The sequence below is a fragment of the Lepidochelys olivacea genome (assembly GCF_965140295.1).
Source record: "Lepidochelys olivacea isolate rLepOli2 genome assembly, chromosome: 3".
Taxonomy (NCBI): domain Eukaryota; kingdom Metazoa; phylum Chordata; order Testudines; family Cheloniidae; genus Lepidochelys; species Lepidochelys olivacea.
Genome location: NC_140413.1, coordinates 6,397,856 through 6,411,050, shown reverse-complemented (window position 1 = coordinate 6,411,050; position 13,195 = coordinate 6,397,856). Strand labels below are relative to the sequence as shown.

General features: G+C 51.0%; 1 protein-coding gene across 2 annotated transcripts in view; it reads left to right on the top strand.

Moving 5' to 3' along the window:
- Nucleotides 1-12,763, top strand: part of EFR3B (EFR3 homolog B) — a 133,110-nt gene extending 120,347 nt beyond the window's left edge. For both annotated transcript variants that reach the window (XM_084623863.1, XM_084623864.1), the window contains exons 20-23: nucleotides 1,750-1,798; nucleotides 2,622-2,728; nucleotides 3,674-3,723; nucleotides 4,426-12,763. In XM_084623863.1, coding sequence (XP_084479989.1) covers nucleotides 1,750-1,798; nucleotides 2,622-2,728; nucleotides 3,674-3,723; nucleotides 4,426-4,531 — 312 coding nt within the window. In that variant the 3' untranslated portion in view covers nucleotides 4,532-12,763. The remainder of the gene's footprint in view (nucleotides 1-1,749; nucleotides 1,799-2,621; nucleotides 2,729-3,673; nucleotides 3,724-4,425) is intronic.
- The last annotated feature ends 432 nt before the right edge of the window (nucleotides 12,764-13,195 follow it).

Below are 13,195 nucleotides of genomic sequence, written 5' to 3'. Positions count from 1 at the left end.
TAGCCCCGTCCAGAACATTTCCCCTCCCCCCCTCAGTGCTTACACCTTTTAAACTTTTGCACAGTGTTTCCATCTCTCCCACTGTGGGTGCTGTGCAGACTGTGGGTGCTTCCGCCGCCCCCCGGAGCGTTTTCCCCCTTCTTTCCACCGGGTCGAGATCTTGGCGAAGACGCACTCCCATACGCCCCTCCTGGCCCCCTCCCTAATTGCCTGATGTCTGAGATTAGCTGTTCACCAGCAGCGGACTTGGCTCCATGTTGCACTCGCAGTTAGAGAGCGACTCAGACTAAAACCCCCCAGAAACTCCATGATCTTCAGGGAATTTCAGATTTGGTCTTAATACAGATCCTCGCTGTGCTTAATACAGATCCTCGCAGCTACATTAAAGGCACAGGATCTGTGGGAACGAAATACCTATAAAAGACAAGCCTGAGCCTTCCCTTTGGTGTTAAACATTTTCCATCTCCTGACCTGTGTTCTCTCCCCATAAGCTCCTGTTTTAACCGGATAATGCAACATACTTAAGCACCGTATAATTTTTCATTAGTATGCACAGCCGAGCACTCGGTGTCTGCGTCTGGGCGCTGCAGGCCGTGAACAATGGGGTAATAATTCACTCCTCATGTGTTCAGCAGGGCGAGGTGAATAGGCCTTGTGTCCTCCGTATGATTTATAGAGCCTGACTCCCCTGCTGGCGGCCAGGGCTGGGTAATCAAGGCTTGTGTCCCATCCTCGGGGGGAGGAGGAGCTCCCACGTGGTGATTCTGTCCTGCATTTATCTTCCGAGAGCGAGTTTGATTGCTTTGCTCTCTGAAAGCCACTGTTTTGGGCAGCTGCTTCTTGTTTATCCTTTTCCATAGACTCTTGGCACTAGGGTCACCACCCGTCCCAAAATGGGCAGGACAGCCCCGAAATGTACATTTCATGTCCCGGATTCCCTGTGGTGCCCCTGTGCCTGTCAAGGCTCAGGGGTGATGCCAGCCTCTTCCCATTGTTGGGGGGCTTAGGTGGGCCTTAGCCCCCGCTTGCCACAGGGCCGTGCCCCTCCTTTCTCACCTTTCCCCCCCGCGGCCCCCAAGGCTCCATCCCTGGCCAGGCTGTAAGCTGGAGCCCAGCCATGGTAAGAGCCACCCAGAGAGCCCAGGCCACCGTGGGGAGTCCCGCACCCATCACCTGCCCTAGGTGGTGCGCCCCAGGGAGCGGGGATGTGGTCCAGGGGCTGCTCTCAGGCACTCCAGCCCCCTGACCAGGGCAGATGGAGGGTCTGGGGCTCCTCACAGTGGCCCGGGTTCCCTGGGCGGCAGCTCTTACCATGGCCTGACTCTGGCTTCTGGCCTGGCCAGGGGGCGGGGCCTTGGAGGGGAAGAGGAGCAGGGGGTGGGGCCACAGAAGGGGCGGGGCTCCTGCATGTGTCCCGCTTTTGCCTTTTGAAAAGGTGGTTGTCGTAGTCGGCACCTTCATAGATCCATAGAGTTTGAGGCCAGAAGGAACCATTGGACCATGTAGGCTGAGCTCCTGTACAGTGCAGGCCATTCAGTTTCACCCAGGTATCCCTGTCTAGAGACCTGAAAGTTATCGCCTCCTAGTGGTCAGCCACACTACTGGAGGAATCAATCCTCCGAGTGGGCTGGCCCCTAGAACCGCATGGTCTGTTACTGAAATGAAATAGCCCCGTCCCCTTTCTTTCTTCTGCTCTCAAAGACAAGCTGCCCTGGAGATATAATCTTTCTTTTGTTGCCCTACCCCTAGAGAGCCCCCGCTGAAGAGATCACGTACGAAACCCTGAAGAAAGCAATTGGTAAGTAACTGAGCGATCTTTCCGAGTGCCACAGAGTTTAAGGCCGGACCGGGACCGTTAGATCATCTTGTCTGACCCTCTCCATGCCACAGGCTGTACATTATCACCCAGCTGCTGCTATGTTAAGCCCAAGTTAGTCTTCACACAGAGGAAAGATCGAGCTGTGTTGGTCACATTGTGTCTGTTCGGGGGTGTAAAACATCCCCTCTTTCTGCTGTGCTGCTCCACGAACGTGACTGGAAGTGTCAGGGTGCAAATTCTGCCCCAGGCCCACCATACTGCCTGGCCAGCGAGTCTTTAACTCTCACACAGAGAGACCTCCCTTTAGGGCTGGAGAGATGGCCAGCTAATGGTCTGAGCACAGGACTGGGAGCGAGGAACTGCTCAGTTCTAGTCCTGGGCCTGCCACTGACTCTTTCTGACCTTGGGCATGTCGCTTAAGCCAAAGTTTTCAAACTTGTCCTTTGATTTTGGGGTGCGTCGGTGTCTGGGTGCCCAGAATAAGACGTGGGGCCTGATTTTTCCAAAGGTGCTGAGCACCCACAAATCCAAATACAGTAGCTGTGCCGTGTGGAGTTCAGCCTGCTCTCGCCACCTGGCATGCAGGGGAGATGATGGGTGGTGGGAAGGCACCGCTCTCTGGGTATTCTGTGCACACCAGGGCTCATAGCAGAGCATCCATTCCCCTGGGGCTGGGCAGGATCTGTGCATGGCCCCAGGACCCATGAACAGAACGATTGAGACTCTAGCGCTGTGTGCCTGGTGCTGCGCAGAGCTTTTTCACCATTGCTTTGTCGCCCCCCCCTGCCCCCGGGTGCTTTAGTAGACAGCGTCGCCGTGGAGGAGCAGGAGCGAGAGAGGAGGCGGCTGGTGGTGGAGAAGTTCCAGAAAGCTCCCTTTGAAGAGATTGCGGCTCACTGCGGTGCCCGGGTGAGTCTCTGCTTTTGGCCTCTCACCCACCAGCTCTGCATTGCTGTGGAGATGATGGGCCTGTCCCAGTGGGTCACAAAACCAAAGCGTAGCACACCGCAAAGTGTGGATCATGTCCCCGCTAATGGCTGATTTGCTAGGCGATAACACCCTACTACTGCTACCTGCCAGCTAAGCTATGCCTTGAGCTCAAGTGGTGGAGACCGATGTCGTAGTACGTTCCGAGTTCAGATACTGTTGGCGACGCATGGGACAGGTTGTTGTGAAAGCACAGGAAGCCATCAGCTCCCTGAAGCTGAGACACCTCTGGAATTAGGTGGTCTTCGGGAGTGACTGATATTTAGACCTTTCTGCTGTAAATACCCCAAAGTCCCTTGTGCATCAGAGAGAAGGATCTCATCTGCCAGTGTTGAAATGCAGCCAGCTCGGGGGTGGAACAGAGCAGCTCTCAAGCAGCTCTTGCACTGCCCTTTGGGACAGGAAGTGGAGAATCCCATATCCAATTAAAACCACAGTGGGAAGGCAGAACAGAATTATCCAAGTCTAAATTTGGCCAGGGCACCTTGCTCCTGTGAAACATGTCAGGGAAACACTAACAGCCCCAATTAGTCTGGACTCCAGATCACAATCTCACATGAAAGCTGGGATCTCAAAGCACCACTTCACGCCATGCTGCAGTGTTGATCAGTACAGACGCAGGATGGTACCTGCATCACCAGCACCCCTTCCTGCTTTATGGAGATGTCCTGTGGAGGTGCACTGAGGACTCTGGGTGAAGGAGTGTGTCCCATAGTCAGCTGCACTGGTGCGCTGCAGCACCGGGCACCCTGCTGTGCCTTGCACAAGGACGCAGACCGGCAGCGGTGTGTCCGGGCTCTGCGGTTGTAACAAGCTCTGCCGTGGCGCAAAACCTCAGATTAATGGAATTCTTGTTGTTTGTTGCAGGCCTCGCTGCTGCAGAGCAAGCTGAACCAGATCTTTGAGATCACTATCCGGTGAGCGTCAGACTCTTTGGGGAGAGGACAGTCAGAGGAAGAGGGCTTTCAGGAGCCCGCTTTGCAAGGGCAGGGAGAGGCTTGTAAACTACAATGCTGGGTGGCCCGTGCACGAGGATGGATTGAGACATGCAGGGGGCAGCCACAATCTTACAACTGGAGACATACTTGGCTCTATCAGAACATGGGAGGAAATAGGCCCCCCTGCCCCTAAAAAGCTTCAGGCAAGCCGAGTACACAGGACAACACTGGGAAGGTGCAGAGATACCACCAGTGAGTGCAGAAAGGCTTGGCACAAAGGAGGAGAAGGAAGGTCAGCCTCTCCATTAGATCAGGCCCCACCGACATTCCCTTTGCCTCCAATCTGCTTTGTATGGTTCTCTCCCATGTTCCCAACTCCCCAAAGCTGTCAGTGTCTCTGGTGGGCTTTGGACCCCGGCAGGCCCCCCTTGTCCTCTCCAGTTTGGCTCTAATGTGGAGTCACTAGGTTGGATTTGTTCCTTCACATCAGTTGAGTGGTGATAAGTCTTCACCTTCGGGTAACACAGTGACAGGCTCCTGAGTTGGGAGGGGGAAAGCTTTTGCAATCTTCACAGCGAGCAAGAGTTGGGCAGAACCATGGCCGGGCTGGGTCCTGTTTTTCCGGTTTGATGAAATGTGGGAGTCCACCTGTAACTCTCCTCTGTATCTCTGACATTCCAGACCACCCCCGAGCCCATCCGGTACCATCACAGCAGCTTATGGCCAGCCCCAGAACCACTCCATCCCGGTGTATGAGATGAAGTTCCCAGATCTCTGCGTGTACTGAGAGTCGAAGCGCATGCCGAGAGAAGGCCAAGGCCTTATGCAACTGGAGCCAAGGGGGAAACGCGCCTTCTGCATGAATGAAAATGAGTCTCTTGAACTCAATAACCCTAAAGGAAAACCCCTCTTGGTGGACTCTTTGGCAGTCTTCCCTCTTCCAGAGCTACATGGCCCGAGACCACCCCACAATCCTTCAGCCATTTACACAAATCGAATGTACTTTTTTTGCCACCCTATTTTTTCTCAGCTAGTTCAGGGTTTGACAATGCATGAGACTCAAGGGCCTTCAGGAAACCGTTTGAGTTGTGACTCCAGCAGTGAGAAGTCGGGGAGCGCACAGTGGTAGCTGAGTTTTGCTTTAGCTTCCCTTTTTAGAAGCAGGTTAGAATTTTTTTTGGGGGGGTGTTAGCTCTTACCCCGGAAAGAGTTTGGCATGTTGATGTCCCACTACATAAAGCAGACCTATGTCAGTGACAGGTGTCACTCACGTTTATCTGCCTTTGGTCAGTTTAGGAGAGTTCTTTCTTAGCAAGGAGCTGCTGTCCAAACTTGAGGTCTTCTGTATTTTAAAGACAGACTAAGTGTACTTGAACATAGGACCCAAACTTGTTGCGAAAGGTGAATCCTAGTTGCCTTAAGACAGTCCAAAGCAGTCAAAGAGGCAGATTGACCCAGGACGTAAAATTAGTCATCACAGTTGGATGCATATTTAAAAAAAAAAAAAAGGATTATTTTTGTGCTGCAGGGTCCTATACATCAGATGTATATTTGCCTTTCCAGTAATGCTGGTTTAAGAAGACAAAGGGGTTGATTGACAGACTGGTACAATCAAGGCAAACACCCTTAAACTTTTCCTGCATGTTCTCAACTGAAAGGGAAATGACTCCTGTAATGAACCAGCTTGTGTGTGTGTCTCCCACTCTGTGGAGTGAGTGCCTAGAATCCCAACGGCTCAGCCCTATACTGCTAACAGCTAAAAGAGGTTCTCTGTTAGAGCCAAGTGGCAGGGGGTCGTGGGCTTCTGGAGGAGGAGGACCTGCTCTGTGAGCCAATCGAAGTTGCCAGTGGTACGCAGCAGATGGGGAGACCCTTTAAGTCCTAGGTGGTTATAGATTTGTTGCATACCTGACTTTTAAAATCCATGTTTCAGTGGGGATTGTCTTGCGGAAGACCCGGACCCGGATCTCACAGGCGGTGGGTGAGGGCTGTACTGATGTGCAGGCGGGACTAAGGGTGGGACAGCCTTGGAGAACCCAGAAAGAAGCAGCCGCAGGAGTGAAATGGGAATGGAGAGAAAGGTGCATTAACCCTTTGAACTCTGGCATTTCCCAGATGCCAGCCCAAATGGGGCGTTAGACTGTGCTGCGTGCAGACGGTTCAGGGAGTGCATGGAGGCACCTCCTCTAGTTAAGATAATGATTACCCCCCATTTTCACATGAGCCCAGTGTTTCTTTGGGACTGAAATTTCCCACGTTTGGGCTCTGTCTCACTCTCGCTTTCAGCAAAATCCCTCTGGCAAAGGGACCTAAAATAAAATGAAAAAATTCTGTTTTTTGAACCATTCCAAACGGTTAAAACAACAACACAAGGCGACAGCAAAAACAGCTGAAGTGTGAAAGTGGTGACTTTGTGCAGGCAGAGGAGGGTCTGTCATCTGCCAGCTTCAAAACAGGAGTTCAAAGGAGTTTCCTATCCTACATCTGCCCCTGGATTCTCCCTTCAATCGTTGTGGCTTGATAATCCCATTTTCTTGTTCCCAAATATGTTTTCCTTCCCCCTAAAAACGTACACCTCATTTGCCATCTGAATTTGTCTAGCTTCAGCTGTCAGCCTTTGGACTGTATTAGACCATTCTTTACTAGATTGAAGGGCTGATTTTTTAAATATTTGCTCCTCATGTAGGTACTGATAGATTGTGATCAAGTCAGGCCTTAATCTTCTCACTGTTAAGCTAAATAGATTGAGCTCCCTGTGCCTATCATTATAAGGCAGGTTTTCCAAGCCTTTACTCATTCTCCTGGCTCTTCTCTGAACCCTCTCCAGTTTATCAACATCCTTCTTGAACGGTGGGCACCAGCACTGGACACAGGATTCCAGCAGCGGTCGCACCGGTGCCAAATACAGCGGTAAAATAACACCTCTACTCCTGCTAGAGATTGCCTTGTTTATGCATCCAAGGATTGCATTCATCCTTTTGGCCACAGCGTCACACGGGAAGCCAAATATACACGACCCTAAAATCTTTGTCAGAGTCACCGATTCCTGAATAGAGTCCCCCATCCTGTAAGTATGGCCTGCATGCTTTGTTCTTAGATGTATATATCTCCTGAGGCCTTGTCTACACAAACTTGCACCAGTTTTATGAAACCATTTTAGTTTCTTCGGTGCAAGCACCTGTGTAAGGACACTCTTAGTTCGGTTTGATTGGGCTAATTCAGTGCAGCTTACATTTGTTCTTGATTGATAAATAAGCCTGGTTTAAACCAGCATAAGAGGGTCCATGCGACCTTTCGCAGCGATGTAACGAAATCGGCATAAAATGGTGTAAAATGTACACCAAGGACCTGATTCTCCCCTGCCTTGCAACTTGTGTGCTCATTGACACCTGTGCAAAGTGAGAGCTAAGTGCGTGAAAATGCTGCCAGATCCAAAGGGCAGAGTTTTACAGGCACTTTGCACAGATGTGAGTGATGTCACAAGGTGCTAGACGGGACAGTCAGACCTGCTTTGCTGCTCAACACAGAGCAAACAAACTGACCAGGCAGAGATCAACCATTCCAGTCTCTGATCTGTTGTAACCGTAGGAGAGAAAAGATTTTCCGACAGAAATGTGATTTATTATGTGGGTGAAAATTCCTCCCTTCTGAACTGCTCAGTGTTCAGTTTCTTGATGTGATAATTCCTCTAGTTCTCAGTTGTCCGGGTAGAAAAGACCTGAGTTCGCAATGTAACAAGAAAACAGTAAGGAACAGAAAACCCTTTTCAAAGAATACACCATTCAGGCCTCCTTCTTTCGTCATAAAGAAACAAAAGACCACACAGCCACTCTTCCCACCCTTTGCATCGAAGGGAGTATCTTGTTTTGGTAAGGTTTTGTTTTTAACATACGTCCCTAATAGGGTTTATTTTAATTATTTGTATTCGTTAACCATATTTTTTGCTACGTTATGTTAGAGAAGGCAGGTCAATGAAACACACCTTGCTATTGAAGCAGAAAGCAGTGGGGTTGGAATGGTCCTTGGTTCCTGGGGGAGTTCATAGCACCATCTCGGACCACCCCTGGAGCTGGTTCTATCCTGGCACGAATCAACTTTACTCTGAGTTTAGCCAAGTAAACTCTGAAGAATGGTGCAATTCTAGCAGCCCAGGCCGGTATTCAGGACCATTTCCCTTCAGCAGCAGAAAGCCTGAGCACAAGTCAGAAGGCGGAGAAGAGAATTGATTCTGGCGCTTTATGGCCCCAGATCTTGTCCTGCCCGCCTCTGGGCCCCACCGCACCTGCTGATAGAAGGCAGTGGAGTTGGGGAGGGGGGTTCTGCTGTGCAGCTCCCAGAGAGTCTGCCTCAGAGGCCAAGCCTGGGCTCTCTGCAGCACAAGGAGCCCATCTGCCCAGGCATGTTGGGTGCCTCTTGCAGGGTGGGAACCTAGCCAGTGGATCGGGATGGGCACGCGGCTCCTGCCAGTGTAGGTGGAGCAGTGGCTGGAGAAACTCCTCCCTGCCCTGGTGGGGGTCCCACACAAAGTCCACTTACTCCGGCTTTGCGCCAGGGAGGAGGGAGTGGAAACGTGAGGGCAAATAGCACGGCCAGGGCTCAGCTACCGGGACGATGGGCCTAACCAAGGCAAGGTCGGTCAGAGTTAGAAAGCAGCAGGCGGGTTTGTCACCGGAACTTCCCGTAGGAGGCCAAATCTAGCCCTCCCTGGCATGGATAGTCAAGGCCCACCAGGCCTGGGGAGCTGCAGGACAACGCTGGGTGGGGAGGTTTTAGCGGAGGGACGTGGGATCGGACAGCTGCTGCCTCCAGACATTAGCCCATGTTAACCGCAGACACATGCTATGGCTAGCGGCTCAGATCACCTGCCCTCTGAGGAGAAGGGTGAAGCGCCCCTGTGGCACCAGCCCCTCCGAGCGGTTTAACCTGATGTGTCGAGCCGCTCCAAGGCGTAGACTCAGTGTAGACAAAACCCTGCATTGAACCTGCCTTCTTCCCTCAGGGCACAGGGTCTGCACCTTGGCGCCAGAGCCCGAGGCGATGTCTGGCTATGGAGGGGCCCACGTGCCAGCTGCCATCTCAGAGCGGCAGTTTCTCCTCCAACCCTCCAATAATCTCCCCAGGTGCCCCTTGGCCCCCAAGATTCTCCTTCCCAGGCTCTTCGCCCCCATAACCCTCCAGGCTCTATCTCCAAATCCCCCTTCCAGACTCAGACTTGCAGCCTGACTTCTCCGCTGCCCCCAACCCTCCAGTATCCTGGTCACCACTGGCTTCCCTGGCCCCAAAGCCTTCCTTGCTGTGGAAGGGGAGAGTCCATGGGAATCTTGTCACCCCTGGTGTTTGGGGCACCCTGAGGTGGCTATGTCTGAAGCATCCCATGTGGAGCTGGATGAACCTGAGCAGCAAGTGGTTTCAGTTTTTTGAGGGGCGGGGGGAATGTGCAGGTCTTGGGGGAGAAAAGGGAGATTTGTTTATTGTCCATGCAAGTGGGCAAGATTTCTGGGGTCCCTGGCAAAGTGCCACGGTGCAGCCCTTGCCATCCCAAATTCTGGACACACCTTGCGGTAAAGGGGGAAGTTAAGGCCCAAGTGAGAACTCCGAGGGAAGCTCTAATAGAGAGGAAAGGATTGTGTGTGTGTGCACATGCACCACTGTTATCTATTGGAAAGAATCAGAATGGCTTGGCTGTGTGTCATAAGCCCTATACTGCAAACAGCTAATGGGGATTCTCCTTTAGCCCAAGGGGCTGGGACCTGTGCTTGTGGAGCAGGCAGTTCTGAGTTTTTTTTTCCCGTGAAGCTCTGAGTGCAGGCAGTGTGTGGCCGGTTGCAGCTGCGAAGTCCTGAACCGAGCATGGGTTTGTTACAACAGTTACAGTAGCTCATTCTTCCGAAAAATTCCTTTTTCATTCATGGCACTTCCCTGGCTGGGAGGGAGCCAGTGCTGACCCCTTGGGTCCCCCCTTCAACTTGCCTCAAGGGGGAGAGCAGGAGTGGGAAGCAATGAGATGCAGAAGCAGCATTTTGCTTTTTCCTTCACAGAGAACCCCTTCCCGAGACATTCTATAAGACGTGCCGGCCTCTCCTCTAATGGCTGCATGTTGGGTGAAGCCTCACGCTCCATTAGTAACTGTCTGGGACTGATCGCTCAGGAGCGGAGCTGAAAGTTTGAGAAAACGGGGAGCATTGTGACCCGACACAGGTGTCCAGCATTTAGCTGGGGGGACAAGGGTTATTTTATCAGTGAGGCTCCCTGTCCCGAAGTGGGAGTAACCAATGTAAATAACTTGCGTACGCTTAGAAAAACCAGCTGTTAAACAGTAAGTTCCTCTGAACGACTGCCTCCCTATAATCCCTGGCCATACATACAAAGTGCTCGGTCTAGAGGACAGGAAAGGGTGGGAGGCATGACCACATTGTTGAAGCGGGTTGCGCTCCATGGGAATAACTGTAATAGGAGCCCATCCCATTAGAGCTGGTCTGTGGCGGGGTGGTGACCCGCTCCGGAGGCTGGAATGCTAATTCCCCGGGTGACCAGCAGGAGGCGCCGCAGGGGTGAGTCCCTGCACCGCTACAGGGTTGAAGGCTTTTCTTGGGAAAATGGGGTTTTGTCAAACAACATTTTTCAAGAAAAAGTTGTTTGAAAAAAAATTCTTTTTGTTTAAATTCAAAACAAAAAATGTTGGAAAAAACGCCGAAGTTTTTCCCTTCAAAGCTGCGAGAAAACGCCACCTTTCTGGATCTCCCCCCCCCCCCCCGCCTTCCCACTACAAAATTAAGGGGGGAAGTTAAAAAGTGAGAGAAAATAACACCTTTGCCCCTCAAAACTTGTATTTTCTTTCCACTTTTGGATATCCTGTCTCTTGAGGTGAGAGAAAATAACATAAAATACTTTGACTTTTTCCCCCAGGAGCGGGAGGAAAAAGGGGGAGTGTTTTTGTTCCCCCCTTCCGACCAAAATGAACCAAAACTCTTCAAACTGAAATGTCACAAACCCCAAAATGTGTGCAAAAATGTAGAACAAAAATAAAATATTTTAGTTATTTTTAATTGCGTCAGTAAAAGACTGGGTCCAGTTAGCTCTATATGGTAAATAGGAAGCTAGATTTGGCCGTTACGACAGGGCTGCTACTTCCCCACCATAATACCAGGCACTCCGGTTACCGTTGTTCACGGAGCCCAACTTTTTCTTCCGAGGGAAGGGTGAGTGTGTCTGGGTCGCGGTCTCCTCACCTGGGCCACGTTGCCCTGAGACTCGGGCAGCAGTCGCGTGGATTCCATTTCTGGTCTCCGCTTCTCCCCCCTCCTCGGCCATATGGGGTCACGAGCCTTTTAGCAGCAGCAAGCAGCTTCCCAGTTGTCTTCTAACATGCCTCGAATCCAGTGGAAGGAGAGGGTGTGGGGAAGGTCCGGAGCAGGGCTTAGTTTGTAAAGAAAGAGGCGTGAGGCTCAAGCAATTTTTTTACTTTCATAACTGATGCAGCAGGCCCAGAGGTGCCGGGGCGAGGAACCGCCAGGCCCAGAGGTGCCGGGGCGAGGAACCGCCAGGCCCAGAGGTGCCGGGGCGAGGAACCGCCAGGCCCAGAGGTGCCGGGGCGAGGAACCGCCAGGCCCAGAGGTGCCGGGACTCAGCCCTGGCACAAATGAAGCACTAGTATGGAGACACAGTAGGGCATTGCCTACATGGCTTCTGCTTCACTGGTGACCAGCACAAATATGAACGAGGCTCAGTTGGCTGTTGGATTTTCTAGCAGTCTCGTCTAAACTTGCTCAGAGTAGGGTTAGACAACGCAGGGTTAAAATGTCAATGGTTGGTGCATACTAGTGCAATCACTGACTGTACTAGTGCAACCATGGGAGATGTGAATAAAAATGCCGGTGTAGATACAGCCTAGGACGTGTGGTCTACCCAGGCCAACCAAATCAAGAGTGGCCGCCTTGGTTCACTGCAAAAATCTTGCGTGTGGGGGTTACTTGCAATTGGTCAGGTTAAGTCACATGGTACCGATTCTATTTCCTGATTGTGTAAGTGCACAAGCAAGCACTTTCCAGTGCTGGTATTCATACGTGCAAATGAAAATGTCATTCCTGTGACGGTTCATGCTCGTAAGGTTTGGTCGCTCAAATGCTCATAGGAAAATTCACCCAGCTCTACCAACAGTGGGACAAATCCTGAAGTCCTTACTTGGGTTTGTACTTGGCCAACTTCCCCTTAAAGGCAATGGAAGTTTTGCCTCAATAAGGACATCATGGTTTTGCCCATTGTTTGGCAAGAGTAACAGAAGCATCCTGCAGAACGGGTTGGATGCTGGGACAGAAAATCAGAGACGGGACATTGGAGTAGCTGGACAATTGGCCATAGGGTGACCAGACAGCAAATGTGACAAATCAGGACAAGGGTTGGGGGGTAATAGGCCCCTACATAAGACAAAGCCTCAAACTGAGGGACTGTCCCTATAAAATTGGGACAGCTGGTCACCCTAATTGGCCATTATGTCAATTCCTGCATTGGCTTAACTGGCACGGAGTGATTCTTGAACTTCCTCTAAAACCATGTGGGGCGGTGTCCTAGCTGAGACTGATTGGAACCCCCTTTACTGTAGGCTTGCCCCAAATTGCAAACAAGCATGTCTTGTTTCAGCCTGTGGTGAGACGCTTCCACCCACTCCTCCTTGGAAATAATTTCCGATATTTGCACTAAGAGTTGAATTTTGACACGTGATCTCCATCTGTAAATGTCTCCGGCCGTGCATTGTGATTGTACGTACCGTTTAGACCTTGGGAGTATAGATAGTGTATATATAATTAGATATAAATATATTTATATAAGCCTGTTATAGGTGCATGGTCAAGTTTCCATTTCTGTGTTTCAGGAACATTAGATCATTTTCTGTGTGAGTAACCGAGGGCAGGAATAAGTTGTTTTGAGTTGCTAAAGGTCACATTTTGGTAAGGGGCTTTGTTGATATTTTCAAGTAAGTCATCTCTGCCCTTTTCAAATAAATGTTAATGTTGCTCTGTTATGGTGCTTTGAGATTTTTCGTAATGGGAATGCGTCGTTGAGAGCCAAGAATGTTTACTACCCCTCGACACCGATTTCATGGAGACAACAGGAAACACAGCAACGGTTTGTTTGTTTTTCCTTCTGTGGGTGTATGTAGAGGGCATGTTAAAGCTGGAGATGAGCATAAACTGGGTTTCTTGGCCCTGATTCTCCTCCCTTACTCTAGATTTACACAGTGCACCTCCAACCAAGTCAATAGGCCAGATCCTTAGCTGGTGTAAATTGACATTGCTCCTTTGACTTCAGTCAAGCTATGCTGCCTTACCCGGGTTGAAGTTCTAGTCTAGGAGAGCAAAGAATTGGAAAAACAGGTCCCTTTATATCCCTCTCTCATATCCTTAAGAGCACAAGGACGGCAACACTGGGTCAGACCAATGGCCCATCTAGCCCA